At 40.3% G+C, this 14,492-nt stretch overlaps 1 protein-coding gene across 1 annotated transcript; it reads right to left on the bottom strand.

The window, feature by feature from the left end:
• Window positions 1-1,270: 1,270 nt before the first annotated feature.
• LOC139336129 (dehydrogenase/reductase SDR family member 13-like) lies at window positions 1,271-11,159 on the bottom strand. The gene is made up of 5 exons (XM_070970055.1): window positions 11,025-11,159; window positions 5,983-6,101; window positions 3,903-4,026; window positions 3,379-3,705; window positions 1,271-2,206 (listed from the first exon to the last, which is right to left on the bottom strand). Exons 1-5 carry the CDS (start codon window positions 11,149-11,151, stop codon window positions 1,947-1,949), a joined length of 957 nt encoding a protein of 318 aa, XP_070826156.1. The 5' UTR covers window positions 11,152-11,159; the 3' UTR covers window positions 1,271-1,946.
• Between the last annotated feature and the right edge of the window lie 3,333 nt (window positions 11,160-14,492).

Raw genomic sequence — 14,492 nt, 5'->3', positions numbered from 1 at the left:
TTTCTGTATTACTCTCCACAGTGGCTTGGGGAAGGGTCATCCAATCTCTGGGGCAGAAGTCGGCAAAGTAGTTAAGCAACTGGTGGAGCAGCCCCAGTGGTGGATGAGATCCACCCTATCTGAAGGCTCTGGATGTTGTTGGGCTGCCCTGGCTGACACACCTCTGTAACATTGCGTGGTCATCGAGGGCAGTGCCACTGGAGTGCCAAACCAGGATGGTTTCCTGCATCTCTAAGAAAGGGGACCAGAGGGTGTGTTCTAACTACAGAGGGATCAAACTCCCCAGCCTCCCTGGCAAGGTCTACACCAGGGTATTGGAGAGGAGACTCCGATCCATGGTTGAACTGCAGATGGAGGAGGAGCAATGCAAAGTTTTCACTCTGTAATCTCAAGCTCATGAAAACATTTGGGAAACATTGGCTTTCAGTGTGTATTTACTCTATGTTCTTGAATGTATTCCTTAACACTGTTTCATCTTTCTTTACCACTCTCAGGTCTCTCCATCAGTGTCAGGCCCGACTCGACTCAGGACCTGGTCTCCTCTGGGTCTATGACACGCTCTGCTTCTGGCCCTAGAATGCCCTCACTAAAAGATTCAGTAACTGTGTGTGTGTGTGTGTGTGTGTGTGTGTGTGTGTGTGTGTGTGTGTGTGTGTGTGTGTGTGTGTGTGTGTGTGTGTGTGTGTGTGTGTGTGTGTGTGTGTGTGTGTGGAGGTGTTTTTAGCAGTGATTATTCAGTGAAGTTTATTGAGCACTCAGTCAGCTGTCTACGTCTTCTGTTCTTCCGACTGTTGTCATGAAGGAATGTTATGCCTATCTATCACTTGCATGTCTTTCCTGTCTTTGGCCTGTTTTCTGCCATCTTTTTCCGCCTATAGGAGGTCTAATGAGTTTCTCTGAAGACTGCCTATTCAAGAAAAACATCTATCTACTCGCTCCCTCAATATGTTGTGTGATAAAATGTTTTGTTGAATGCAGCTGGTTGCCTTGTATATTAATAAAATAATAAATAAAAAATATATTAAATGAAAAAAACAGGTCTGTGGTCACTCAAGCACCTGTAACAGGGGGGTTTAGGACCAAAATGCAGTGCCACCAGAACATAGATATAGCTTGTGCCAACTTTAATTTCTCACTTGGCAGGTACAGGAAATCGGCCACCCAGTAAAGTTCAGCAAAAAAGTCTCTCATGCTATTCAAGGCTACAGAGCACCAGGTGAGCAGTACAGTGTTTGAAGATGAGTGTGCAAATGTTCACAGAATTAAGAACAATGTAAATGCACAAACTTGATACTGTTGACACACATGTTGTAAATCTTTAATAAAAACTGTACAAAACAGAAGCCATCCCTGTAGTCCACTTAAAACTTTCATTCTTGAAATGAAGCGCAGTGCATGCTTAGTTACACAAACTCAGGGGATTTATGTAAGTGTAAGGTTAGGCAAAAAATAGAGATAATTAAATACTTCATGTTTTGTCACTATTCAAAAGATCCACTACTTCATACATGTATGAGACTAAACACTTAAACTAACATTGTTGATCCTTGTTAACTGGTCTCATGAAGTCTCTGTTAGCAATAAGGTTTCCAGTTATGAACAGCAGAGGCGGGTTGTTAACTGCAATGATTCAAGCCACAGAATCAGAACCATGAATAAAGTACTCAGATGAGACAAAACGGTCAGGTAATACTACCCACAAGAATAATTGGTTACAGCAACAATTAAAAGAGATATTCAGCAAATTGAAATGTAAACAATATAATCACATAAGTTGAACATAATAAGAAGCTTTAAAAAAATAGAAATAATTACAAATAGGAGCTGGTACAGCTACAGCAGCCCCCTGAGGAGCGACACTGACTGTTAGTCTTAAGTGCTTTATTTCAATTTGCTGAGGTCTCACAGAGCATTCATACAGAGTTTCTAGCTTAGGACTCAGTCTCTCAAGATAAACTTGTTAACCTCTCACTCACTTCCCACAGTTTCTTTGCCAGGGCATCATCTCGTCCTTTGGCTCCCACTTGTTGCAGTTCACAGTTAGAGAAGTATCGTCCACTGAGAGGCTCAATACCCTCCTGTAGGGCACAGTACAGGGTGGTCTGGGACCCACCCTCAGGGTCCAGGAAGAAGAGCTTGGCAAAGGGTATCATGAGGAGCTGCTGCCACAGGCTCATGCTGCGACACAGTTCTGTGTAGATGACTCCTGGAAAACACACATATACGTTTAGCTGAAGTGCTCCATGTTTACTGTATATACAGCCTAGCTCAGAGGAAGTTTTTTCTGTCAGTTTCAGTTGAAGTTGCAAAGATACTGCTCTGTTCTAACATAATTAGGCCTGCAACAACTAATCTATGAAATCAATTAAAATCGATTATTGAAATAGTTGTCAATAAGTTTCATGGCTCATTATTTGTGTAGCTTGTGTAGTTCATGCATTACAGGAAATTATGTGTTCTTCATGTCTTTGGGGCAAGCAGTTGAAAAATGGCACAAGGAAGAACAAAAAAAATGAAACGGCAGTGGCAGAGACCAACGATAAAACAGAGAGGCTTTGTGTGTTTTTGGTTTGTACTGTTTTCACACTAAAGTTCTATTTTTCAGTATATTGTTGTAGGACATCACTATCACAATGCAATACACACTGAGTGAGTAACAGTGAGCATGACCGTGCTAAAAAAGCATGCAAGCAAGCATTAATTGAACATACTCAGGTTTTTGGTAAATGTATCAGTTCACAACTAATGAATGTGCAGGAATGTTAAAAGAGTTTTGGAATTGGGTGGTATACCAGTTACTATCACTCGGGTGACGTTCTGTCACAATGTTCTGTCATTACTGTGATAAATGTTTTAATATCTTTAAAATAACATGCTTTATGGAGGCTGTGACAACATGCAGGTGCATGAAACTGGACTTATGTCCAGTAACTACTATTTTCCTTGCTATAACAGTCACTCTGATGACACAAAGATGTGGAAGATAACATTAGGAGCAACACACACCAATCCCTCTGTGGATTAGCTTGATGGAAATGTCCCCACAACAACAACAACAACAACAACAACAACAACAACAACAACAACAACAACAACAACAACAACAACAACAACAACAGGGAAACTCTCAGGCTGTATGTGTGCACTAATTATTTTCCTTTGTACTGCTTTGAGGGCCAATACAAAATATGACTGACATCTGTCAGCTTTTGATCATTTCTTGTTAGTATTAAAAAACCACAGCTGAAAATGGTCTTCTGGGGCGTGGTCATAGGTGCAACAGGCTTGAAACTGTTAGACAGAAGTTGCGAGTGAAAATGAAAATGCTTTAGAGCTTGTTCTTATCTTCACCCGCCACCCAAAACCCTAAGCACTGACCTGGGTGGAGGCTGTAGCAGGTGACACTGGTGCCCTCCAGCCTGTTGGCCAGCTCCCTAGTGAAGAGCACATTACACAGCTTGCTGTTGCAGTAGGCTAGAAAGTTGTGCCAGGCAGACTCATCAGACACTAAATCTTTCTTGGAAGCTAGCAGAGGGAAGTCAATGTTGCCAAAGCGGTGAAGAAGCGCAGCCACGGTGACCACACGACTGGGACCACACTGCTGCAGTCGTTCCAAAAGAAGGTTGGTGAGCAGGAAGTGGCCCAGGTGGTTCACCCCAAATGCCATCCCGAAACCATCTTCAGTGTGTCCTGGACTCATTACACCTGAAACACAGAAAGGTTCAATCACTACATGTACTTCCATTTCACAGCACTGTTGTGGTGAAGTCAAAAGTAACTCACTTTGTTTCCTTTAACTGTACTTTTCATTTTGTTTCTAAGTAAAAAAATTAAATTAAATTTAAAAAAAATGAACAAATAACATAGCATGGAAAGGATCCATTGTGTTTTAACATCCTCACCTGCATTGTTGATGAGAATGTCCAGTCTGGGTTCAGTCTTCAAGAAGTTTTCAGCAAAATTACGAACAGACTTGAAACTTGACAGATCCAGCTGCATGAACACCACCTGATTGTTGCCACTCTCCTGTGGGATATTAATGCTGAGTCAGTCTGGTTGTACTACACATATACAACTAGTAGAACTGAACATTACTGATCAAAAAAAAATTGCTGATTTTTTTTTTGCATTGAAATATTGAAAATGATGTTTTCTGCAGTCTGGGTGGTCTTGACGCTGTGGATAATATGCAGTCCCCTAAAAGCTCAGGTCATCTCACAGTTACTGTGGTCAGAAGTATAAGAAACAACACCTGTACATACTGATCATCACAGCCTCTTACTTCCACATTATTACTAATGAGCCAGTCTTATTGTGTGTTAACAAAGGGGTGGTTCTGAGATGGTTATACATAAAAATGTTCTATGAAACTGTGTGAACACTAAACTCAGTTGTCACTTCATTAGGTATGCCTAGCTAAAACTAATGCAGTCTATTCCAACAATCACACAATGTTCACTTCGTGTTTAAACTGTTTAGAGGTGTTGGTTGAACTGTCTGATCATTCTGGTGGCTGCAGTCTGTGGCGCTGTTGAACTGTGTTGGATTCTAAATGGGGATCACAAAAAAATTGATTCACAGAAGAATTGTGATTCAGAATTGATTCACAAATTTTACAATCGATTCACATTTCTCAGTCTGGCAACAACTACGTTTTCCATTTCCAGGTGGCACTATGACGCTGCACCAATTCCCGTCTAGACCCACCTCCTTGGCATGAGCAAGAAGGAAGTGAAGTGTGTGTTATGGAGGGATTGGGGAAATGGAGTACTACAACCTGCCCTGTCGGCAATGAAAGCACAATGAACCCACTTTACAGCAATGTTCTAAACCTCCAGCCAACTCAGAACAGGCAAAGAAAATAACTCTTAACTCATCACTATAGCATATTTCATTTCAAAAGATCTGCGTCCCTACAGCGTCACTGATAGTGATTCACACAAATGAACCCAGGTATACTATACCAGATGAAGATGTGCCTTTTTACCAAAAGGCCAAAAAACTAACAAAAATGTTGCGGAGGGCTTGAAGGAAGCACTGAGTGGTACTAACAGGTGTTGCATGGACATCAAGAGCAACTCAATCATATGTGACATTTATCTCTCACTATATCACTGATGACAGGCAGCTATAGAGTCTTGTGTTTTACAAACTAGAGTAATGCATTCAAGTCATACAGTAGTTAACATGAATGAGATGTTTCAGACTGTCGCATTGGAATGGGGGCTCGCAATCACCAGCATGGTACTAGTTACTGTTAGCGGTGCTGGCATGGTAGCTACGACACAGCCAGGCAAATTAAAACAAGTCAAGTGTTTTGCACACACCATCAACCTCACCGCACAAAGAGCACTAAAGCTGCCGTCTGTGTCACGGGTGTGATTGTTTTCCCACATCCATGTCGCAACTTGCCTGTTATATTACTCGGCTTATTCCGATGTTATGAAGTATAACGCGCCTTGGTTTCCTATCCACTGAGTGGACTACAGGAAAATTACTAACCCTAACCTACTAAGGGTTAACAATGAGTAGTAAACATTTACATTTGATTCAGTGTGATTTTTTTTTCTGGAGATGTATATCTACTGCAGTAAAATGGGAAAAGTAATTCAAAACATTAATCTAGAAACAAAGTCTGTGAATTTATTGCATTGAGCAATTATTTAGAATCAAGAAACAAATTGATTTTTAATTGTGAATCAAATTTAATCAGATTAATTTTGACCCCAAGAATCAGAATCAAATAGAATCGTGCACTCCAAGTTATAAAGGCTTGATATTTTGTCCATCACATGTACATCAGGGAGGGTAGGCTACATGAAGTCCACATTTTGGAGTACATCTTAAATATATGTGTCATAGTTATAATTTTTTGAGTAGTCGATCTAACCACTAACATCTGAATTGGAATTCTAAGTGTTCTTCATGGATTACAGCACAATGGAGTGAGTCTCCTTTGCAGTAGTCTTTCTTACCACTTACTCTGCGGATGTCAAAAGCAGCGGCCTCAGTTTTTTCCTTGTTGCGGCAGGCCAGGATCACCCTGGCTCCTCTCTTTGCCAGCTCCAGAGCCGTGGCTTTGCCAATGCCAGTGTTACTTCCTTAACAGGGAAATGATTCACATACATCAAATGTAACAAAAGACTGACAACAAAGAGCTGAGACAACCTCAGTTATACCTAAATGTCATTCAAGGGCTGGTCAATTTAATGTCACCTGCAAATACACACGTTTTAAAACAAAAGATTAGAGCCTTCAATAGCTATGACAAAGCCTTAATTTCTCCCAGTTTTGGAATATGCTGAAGAGCTAAAACATAAAAAAAATCACAAAAGCTGACGATGCAGTTAAGATTGTAACAAACTGAATGTCTGTCTAACGTATGAGGGGCCGTACAAGCCATAATTCATTCTGGTCCTCTCATACACATATATTCGCCTCTCACAAACATATATTTTCTCTCTCACACACATACATTCTCCTTTTACACACATATATTCTCCTTACACACACCTACATTCTCCTTGAACACACACACATACTCCTTTCACATACATATATTGTCACTCTCACACACACATATATTCTCCTTACACACACATACATTCTCCTTTCACATACATATATTTTCATTTTCACGCAGACACAACTTCTCCTTTCACGTGCATATATTGTCACTCTTGCACGAACATACATTCTCCTAAATAAATAGGCATATATGTATATGTACAAATAAAATATATGCATGTGAGAGAAGAATACATGTATGTGTGAGAGAGTATAGTGGAAAAGGAAGTCAGTATAGTGGAAAAGGAAGTCCATCATTTATTGCGCGGTGATTGGCTGAGAAGCTCAAGCGGGCGGGTCATGTTTAGGTCACAGTCAGCGTGGAAGGTGGAGAGGAGTCTCGGGCAGTGCAACAAGCTATTGGGGTTTTAAGAAATATTTTATCATCCCCAGAAACGATCGCATCCATATCCTCGTTGCTTGGGTGACAGGTGACAGGTTCATCTGCACCAAACTTTACTCACAGCACAGTGGAAAGTGAGATGAGACAGATTTTCAGACCTGCGAACTTCCAAGTCGCTTCAGCAGGACAAGCAGCTAACGCTAATGCTAACTATGCACAAGGCCAAACTGGAGGATTAAGGCAGCAGTTTTTGCGATATCAGACTCAGACACACTTCGGCAACTGGAACTCCCGTCCAAGAAAAAGGTGAGTACAACGTACTGAAAATTTAACTGCAAGTTGTCAGTCTAACTAATGCAGGCGGAAGGACCAGCATGCATGCAAGCTAGGCTTGTCACTACTAAGGAGGAGATCAGCAGCAAAACCTGTTTTAGTCATATAACTAAATAACGACAAACCTAATAAATCAATCTTAATGCAGGGTGACCGCGGGTCCTTAAAAAGTCTGGCTGGGCAATATGGCTGAAAACTCTATTGCGCTATAAGTGTTTAATATTGGTCGATATCGATAATTATTGATATTTTTTATGACTTATTTAAAATAAGGCCTGGAGAAAAATACATTAAATTTAAACATTTTTATTTTAAATTGAAGCTTCCTCTGATTATAATCCCCTCAGCTATCAAGGCAGAAAGGGAAGGAAATGTCAACACAACCATGGAAAACACTCAAATAATAAATGTAAAAAAAAAAGTGTAAACATGTAAACAGAGAGAAACCTGAGAACTTTTTTCTGAAGGTGTAGTGCAGGAAGTTCACAAGCTGATTCACCCTCTGCTGAATAAAATGTTTTCAGATATGTGCAGTGTTTTGGAAACATAGCAGAAACTGAGGTAGACTTGACATCTGTAACATACGAACAAACAAACATGATAGACAGTACAGTAACACTGACTGAACTATAAAACCAGCCTAGACATATGAACAACTTTAGTCGCTCTTCTTACTCTAAACATACATGAACTATTCAATTATATTTTTATTGCAAGTGTGTTTAAAAAAAAAAAAAAAGTCTCACTCCTCGCGAAGCATCAAACACGAGACAACGAGATGGCGCAACCGAACTTGATAATGTTACATGATTGGCGTGTTAGCGTCTCACTGATTAGCGATTACTCCCTACGTTGCTCGGTTACCTGAGAGCGAGTGCCTTTGTTCATGCAACCAACCTCGCTTCGCAACTTTTTTTCAAGAAAAAAAATTATAGAATGTTTTATCAAACGCATTTTTTATTGATATTGATGACGTGTCTATCGCGAGACATATCGCTATCGTTTTATCACCCAGCCCTATACCCTCTCTGACAACTGGGGGATAAACTTGCTGTACCACCCCACCAGCTCCATAAATGCACACACCTTTTCTTGGTGGTGGGCACAGGATGTGAGTGGATGGCATCCACCTTTCCCACTTGAGGCTTGACCACCCCCATGTCATCCGACAACATGTCCCAGGTACTCCACCTGTTTCTGTGCAAAAGCACACTTGCCTGGGTTGATGGTTAGCCTGGCTGTCTTGACCCAATGGAGGACTTGTCTAAGGTGAGTCATATGTTCCTCCCAGGCCTGGCTTAAGACGACAACATCATCCAAGTGGGCGGCTGCAAACTGTGACACCTCTCTCAACACTTGATCCAGTGGTTGAAATGTTGCTGGCGCCCCTGGCGACCAAACGACATCACCTTGAACTGAAACATGCCATAGGGTGTACTGAATGCTGTCAGCTCCTTAGTCTCGGCTGCCAGGGCCAGCAGCCAATACCCCTTGTTCAGGTCAAGCATGTTGATTATGCAGACAGCCCCACTCTCTGCAGCAACACATCAATGTGGGGCATTGGGAAGGATTCAAACTTTGAGACTGCATTGAGATACCTGAAGTTAATGCAGAACCTCAGTAAACCATCTTTCACAATTGACTGCAACCACTCGTTGGTCAAAGTTTCAATTATTCCCAGTTGCAGCATCAGCTCGGTCTCCTTTAGCTTTGGCACCAACTGCTCAGCGATCCTGTAGCACTTTCAGAGGGGAGCAGCATGTTCCTTCAGGTGGACCTTATGCTGGACCAGATTTGTAAAGCCATGTTTTTCTTGGAAAAGCTCTGGATCCAGCAATGCTCTCATTTCTCCCTGCTGGACAGGCTGGAGATGGGACACATCCGCTGCCCTGGGATCAGAGAGAGACAACTGCTCCCTCTCTTCCTCCCTGTCGACAGTATGGATGAGGAGCTGCTGGTGGACAGGCTGCTGTACTGGCAGTGAAGGCACCTGAAACTCCTTCAACAAGTTTACATGAAAATACTGCTGTTTATTTTTTCAATTTGTCAGGCACATAGTGTTCATAGGTTACCTTACCCAAGCACCTGGTGATTGGGTAAGGTAACCTATGAACAAGGTGACAGCTTATGGTCACTGGGAGCAGCAGCAACACCTGCTGGTCTTTCTGTCATACCAGGTCTTCTGGTTTCCCTGCATAGTCCCCATGTACCTCCTTCAGGAGGTCCAGTGGACCCCTCACCTGATGACCATAGTTTGAAGGGTAAGAATCCTGCTGAAACCTTTGATACCTCACAATATGCAAAAAGTAGACAGGGCAACCACTGGTCCCAATCAAAGTCTGTGTGGGAAACAAATTTGATCAGATCTGAAGGAAAAGGCTCCTGGATAACAAGCGGCAGAATCACAAATTGCCAAAATATACCAATTGCCTGATGAACTTCTTTCAAGGGGTCCCACTACATCCATACCTATCCTGTCAAATGGTGTGTCAATGAGAACCAATGGCTGGAGCTGGGCACGGGCTGCTCCCCTAGGTAAAGTTAGCTGACATGTTTCACATGAAACACAAAACTCCTACTACTACTAGCAATCCTATTAAGGGTTTTCTGGAATGCTCGGTGGCCTGCCCAGGGGATTGAATGACCTAGCTCCATGACCTTGTAGTGTAAGGCCCTCTGGCTCTAAGGCCTCAACCTTACCCTGGCACTGGTAAAGAATTCCATTCTGAATCACATAACTAGCATCAGCTAAACAGTCAGCCTTGCTTCTCACCCTCCACCTCTGAGACCTTGTCAAACCAGGATTTTAGTGCTGAATCAGCCCGCTGCAGTGCTGCTATGTCATACAGAATGCGAAAATCTAAGGATTTCCTGGGCTCCGTTGCTTTCTCACATGTTCCCTGGCAGTAGCCAAAACCTTGACTGGACTGGATCAATTAATTGAGATTTCGTAACGGTAACTTGTCGTTACAGGTGGTATGACAGTATTTACCATGAAACGGTAAAACTGTGTCCAACAGTAGAGATTTGGAAATACTGTTTCCACTGCAGGAGGAGGTGTTCTGAAAGTGATTTGAGGTGGTTTGAAGCATTTAAGATCTTTTGACAAACCAAAGGTTTGAAAGTTGTGAGAGGATGTCCAAGACAATGAAAAATTAAATAATGTCAATGAAAGTATACCCTTGAATTGTATAGCTGGGAAATATGATGCTGATAATAACTGTGGAAACACAAACTAACTGACGTACTTTGGTTCTCAATATATTCATAAATGAGCAAACTGTTGAAATAAAGTTGAAAAGTGAATATTTAAGGCAAAGGTTTCCTCCCAAAACCTTTGCTGAGGTTTGATTATTTTCAGATTTTTTTTTTATCACTGAAATGTGAAATGTGTGAGGGCTGTCACTCTGTATAAGGCAGTGGTTTGAGAACTCCTTATAGGTAATGAGAGACATATGAATTCATAAGAGTCTGCAGTTATTCTATAATCAAGTAAGTTGCTTTTGCCATATGCAAACTTCACTTTGACACACCATGAAGCGAGTGAAGCCGGTTCAGGAGGCTTGTTCTGACTGTACGTTTCTGAATTCTTGTCGGGGGACCACTGGGTAATACTGCAAGTTGGTGACAGGTGATTCAGTACAGCTTTGACACAGAACGACAGGAAGGTGTTTCAGAAAACAGACCATACTCCTTTATGTTAACCGGAACGTTGTTTGAAGATGAACAGCACGAATAAAGCTGAGCAAGTTAGCCGGAGCAGACAAGTGAGGCTCGTTACCTGTAACAACAGCCGTCTTCCCCGTCAGCTTCACTGAGCTGGAGCATGTCACTCCTCTGAACACACGGTAGTACACTATCACATACAAGGAAACTGCTCCTGCTATGAGGAAAAGCACCACCGACATCGCTGCACTCAGCCTACAGCAGTGGCTCCAAGTTCACTCAAAAGAAAGGATTGTTCCGGTCTAGTTTCAAAATAAAATGTTTGTGAGACAACAATTTTTTTTTCTACTCTTTGTTCAGCACGAAAGCATCAAAATTATTTTAGATATAGGTTATCACAGGTCGCTTTTGATAAAAGTGGCAAAATGATGTCATTTAGATCTACATCATAATTTTACTATTATCATTAAGAGTTTGCTTTGAAGGACAATCAAATGCCACCAGTTTAGGCAACATCCGGTTGGGCTTCCCAGTTTAGCGTTACCGCACGGCAGATGTCGCCATATATCTATAAGTAAAATATCCTCTTGAGGACCAAAAGAAAAAAGTACCTTCAAAGTATTTATTTATTTATTTATTTATTTATTTATTTATTTATTTATTTGGTGGATTCCTGCCTATTTGGAGCTAAAACAACAACTCACAATTTAGAATTTTGTAAAAAATATTTTTATTTTAGATCTTACAGCATGTCCACTTTAGTGGACTAACAGAACGATTTTACTATAACACAACGAAATCATGATAGGCTCACAAGAAAACAAGAATGTCCGTCCATTTTTAAATTAAACTGAACATTTGGCCTGTATTTGTTGAACTACTGAACAAAATTATCATTATGAAACATTCATAACATTGCCATTATTTTTCCTAACACAAAGTTTAGCTGAACTCTGACTCCAATTTATGATTCCTGACATGTTCATAAACAAAAAATATATGATGACCATAGTTTAAAAATAAATTGAATTGAAAAACAAAACAAAACAATATGAAAAACAATGAATAGGCAAGGTCTCAGGAGGATATTGTGAAAAAGAAAGTATGGCTTCTATAGTCATCATTTCTGGAGGTATCCAGTTTGATTAGGAATAGAATAGTGACACAGGTGCACTGAACTGGTGTGCTTTAGTCATGCATTGTGATATAATTTTGTGCTGACTCATGCTGATACTGACATTAAATAAAACACAGAAAAAGCTACAGTATTCCAATACATCACCAGAAAATGACTAAATATATAATGCAATCTGATTACACATAGTTAAACTAACAAGAGTGTTAGGTGGTGGCATTGTAAATGTGACAGGGAAACAGAGGTCATTTAAAGAGGCACACCTTAAACCCTGAAATGTAATTGATAGTAAATAACAGTAAATAAGATACAGATACACAATAAGATAAGATAGATGACACTTTACTGATGCCACAACTGGAAAATTTAGTCATAAGTATTACAAAGAGCAAGCACATAACATCCTCCTCTCACCCACTTCCTCGATGGTGTCCAGAGGGCAGTCCAGGACAGAACCAGCTCTCCTGACCAGTTTGTTAGGTCTTTTCTGTCCCTCTTGATTACATTACTCATTACTGCTTTGTCAAGTTACCAGGCCTACTATAATTTTTTAAAAACTTTTCCACTGCACAGACAAATTATATATCAAACTAGAATTGTCAAGGCAACCAGTCAAGTTGCAGTTTACATTCATGTCTGTCCAGACTCATATAATATAAGCAGTGAAGGCATGATAAAAGATAACTGTATTTTTTTGGATAAATGGAAGTTCTCACTTTACTGACATGTATGATTCCAGTAAATCATTTATTGAGAAACATTGTGCAACAACAATCACCTGAAGCTCAGTATCAGCAGAACCAATGAGCTTGTGGTGGACGACAACGCTTCAAATATGGATGCTGCTGCAAAGAAGCTGCAAACTGTAAAATATGGATGCCTCACAGACATCTTTAACCTGGCAACACAGAAGATCTATGAAGTCACCTCAGTTTCAAGGTGAACACCTAAGATTAGTGTCACCAGCTCAGAATTTCCCCATCTTTTCCTCAGATATGGTGTTAGATAATGGCCAGAAAAGTGTTTCTATAGAACATTATGATGTCACAGTGAAGTTGACCTTTGACCCATTGGGTATAAAGTGTCATCACTTCATCATTTTATCCTATGAGACATTTGTGTGAAATGTTGTCATAATTAGCATATTCATTCTTTTGTGAGGTTACAGTGACCTTTGACCTTCAAATTCTAATCAGTTCATCCTTGAGTCCAAATGGCCATTTGAGCCAGTTGTAATGAAATTCTGAGATATCCCTTTCAGGAGAATGTGACAGGCATGAGCTCACAGTGACGTTGACATTTAACCACCAAAAATTGAATCAGTGTATCCTTGAATGTTTGAGTCAAATATAAAACTATTCCTTCATGGCGTTTCAGAGGTATCATCTGCACTATTTTCTACGTATGGAGTCGGTTATTTGCACAGTAGACATGGGGAGAGAGCAATTGTGAGTGTGGTGTGTAGTGGCATGGCATAGATGGATGTGTAAGTGCCTTAGAGTCATGCATGCACTGAGGAGGGTGATGTGGATGGGGTTAAACAGTTGGGTTGCTGGTTGGATCAGGCCCAATTTTGGTGATAAAAAGGCATTTGTAGTTTCAGTTTATGGGCTTTTTGTTGCAACGTATTTTTCTTGTACATACCAGTGGTCCCTGCACATTTTCTGGAGGAGACTAAAACAGAGGTAGTTTCACAGACTTTGACTTGTATTCATGCAGAGATGTTCAAAGAGAGTTGCTGCCTCCCTTCTGTGTGGGTTTCCCCTGGGTTCATCAGCCAATAAAAGCAGTGGCTTGCACACAATTAAAACAGTAAGAGCAACAAGGATAATAATGGCAATAATTAGTATATACAGTACAGTGTTCCAATTAAAGCAAGAGGTTAAAAAATGTAATCAAAAGGAGCACTAAATAAAATGTTCTACTTCATATCCTTCTGTAGAATACAGTTACTTGACTTGTATCTTTTTAGCTGAACTTGAAGATTTGGATCAGGAAACTTCCAAACAAGCTAGTCTTAAGATTAGAAGTAGAAGTGATGTTACATATACAAGCAATTTTCCAAAAAGAGGTTTATAAATATTAAATACAGTAAGCAATACATGTGTGTTCTTCTCAACAAGGAAAGCCAACATTTTGTACATTCTGATACAGATTTATTAATATTGTCACTAATAGTAAAATGAGGCAATGATGTAAACCATTTAATGATCAAGGAGTAAATGATGCTTCATTAAAATGTATAACATTGTCATAGTACTGACAGGATCGTTGAGTTAACTTATTGGTTCTTGACTCTAGAAAGGCCATTTTTATGTTTAGAAAGCTTATTAGAAGTTTTTGTTTTGAAACATGTTATGAATTCTACAAAAGTAGAATTCATAATTTACCCAAGGCAAAGGTATGTGGACAATGACACCTGATCAATATGTAAACCACCAAAGACAG

Source organism: Chaetodon trifascialis, chromosome 9 (genome assembly GCF_039877785.1).
Source record: "Chaetodon trifascialis isolate fChaTrf1 chromosome 9, fChaTrf1.hap1, whole genome shotgun sequence".
In the NCBI taxonomy this organism is placed as follows: Eukaryota; Metazoa; Chordata; class Actinopteri; order Chaetodontiformes; family Chaetodontidae; genus Chaetodon; species Chaetodon trifascialis.
This window is presented reverse-complemented; position numbering and strand designations above follow the sequence as displayed.

Excerpts from the sequence above, each read along its gene's own strand:
- LOC139336129 (XM_070970055.1), bottom strand. The coding sequence starts at position 11,151 with ATGTCGGTGGTGCTTTTCCTCATAGCAGGAGCAGTTTCCTTGTATGTG. Across the intron at positions 6,102-11,024 it reads GAAGACGGCTGTTGTTACAG|GAAGTAACACTGGCATTGGC; the intron begins GTAACGAGCCTC and ends TTCCCTGTTAAG. Across the intron at positions 2,207-3,378 it reads CTGCTACAGCCTCCACCCAG|GAGTCATCTACACAGAACTG; the intron begins GTCAGTGCTTAG and ends TGTGTTTTCCAG.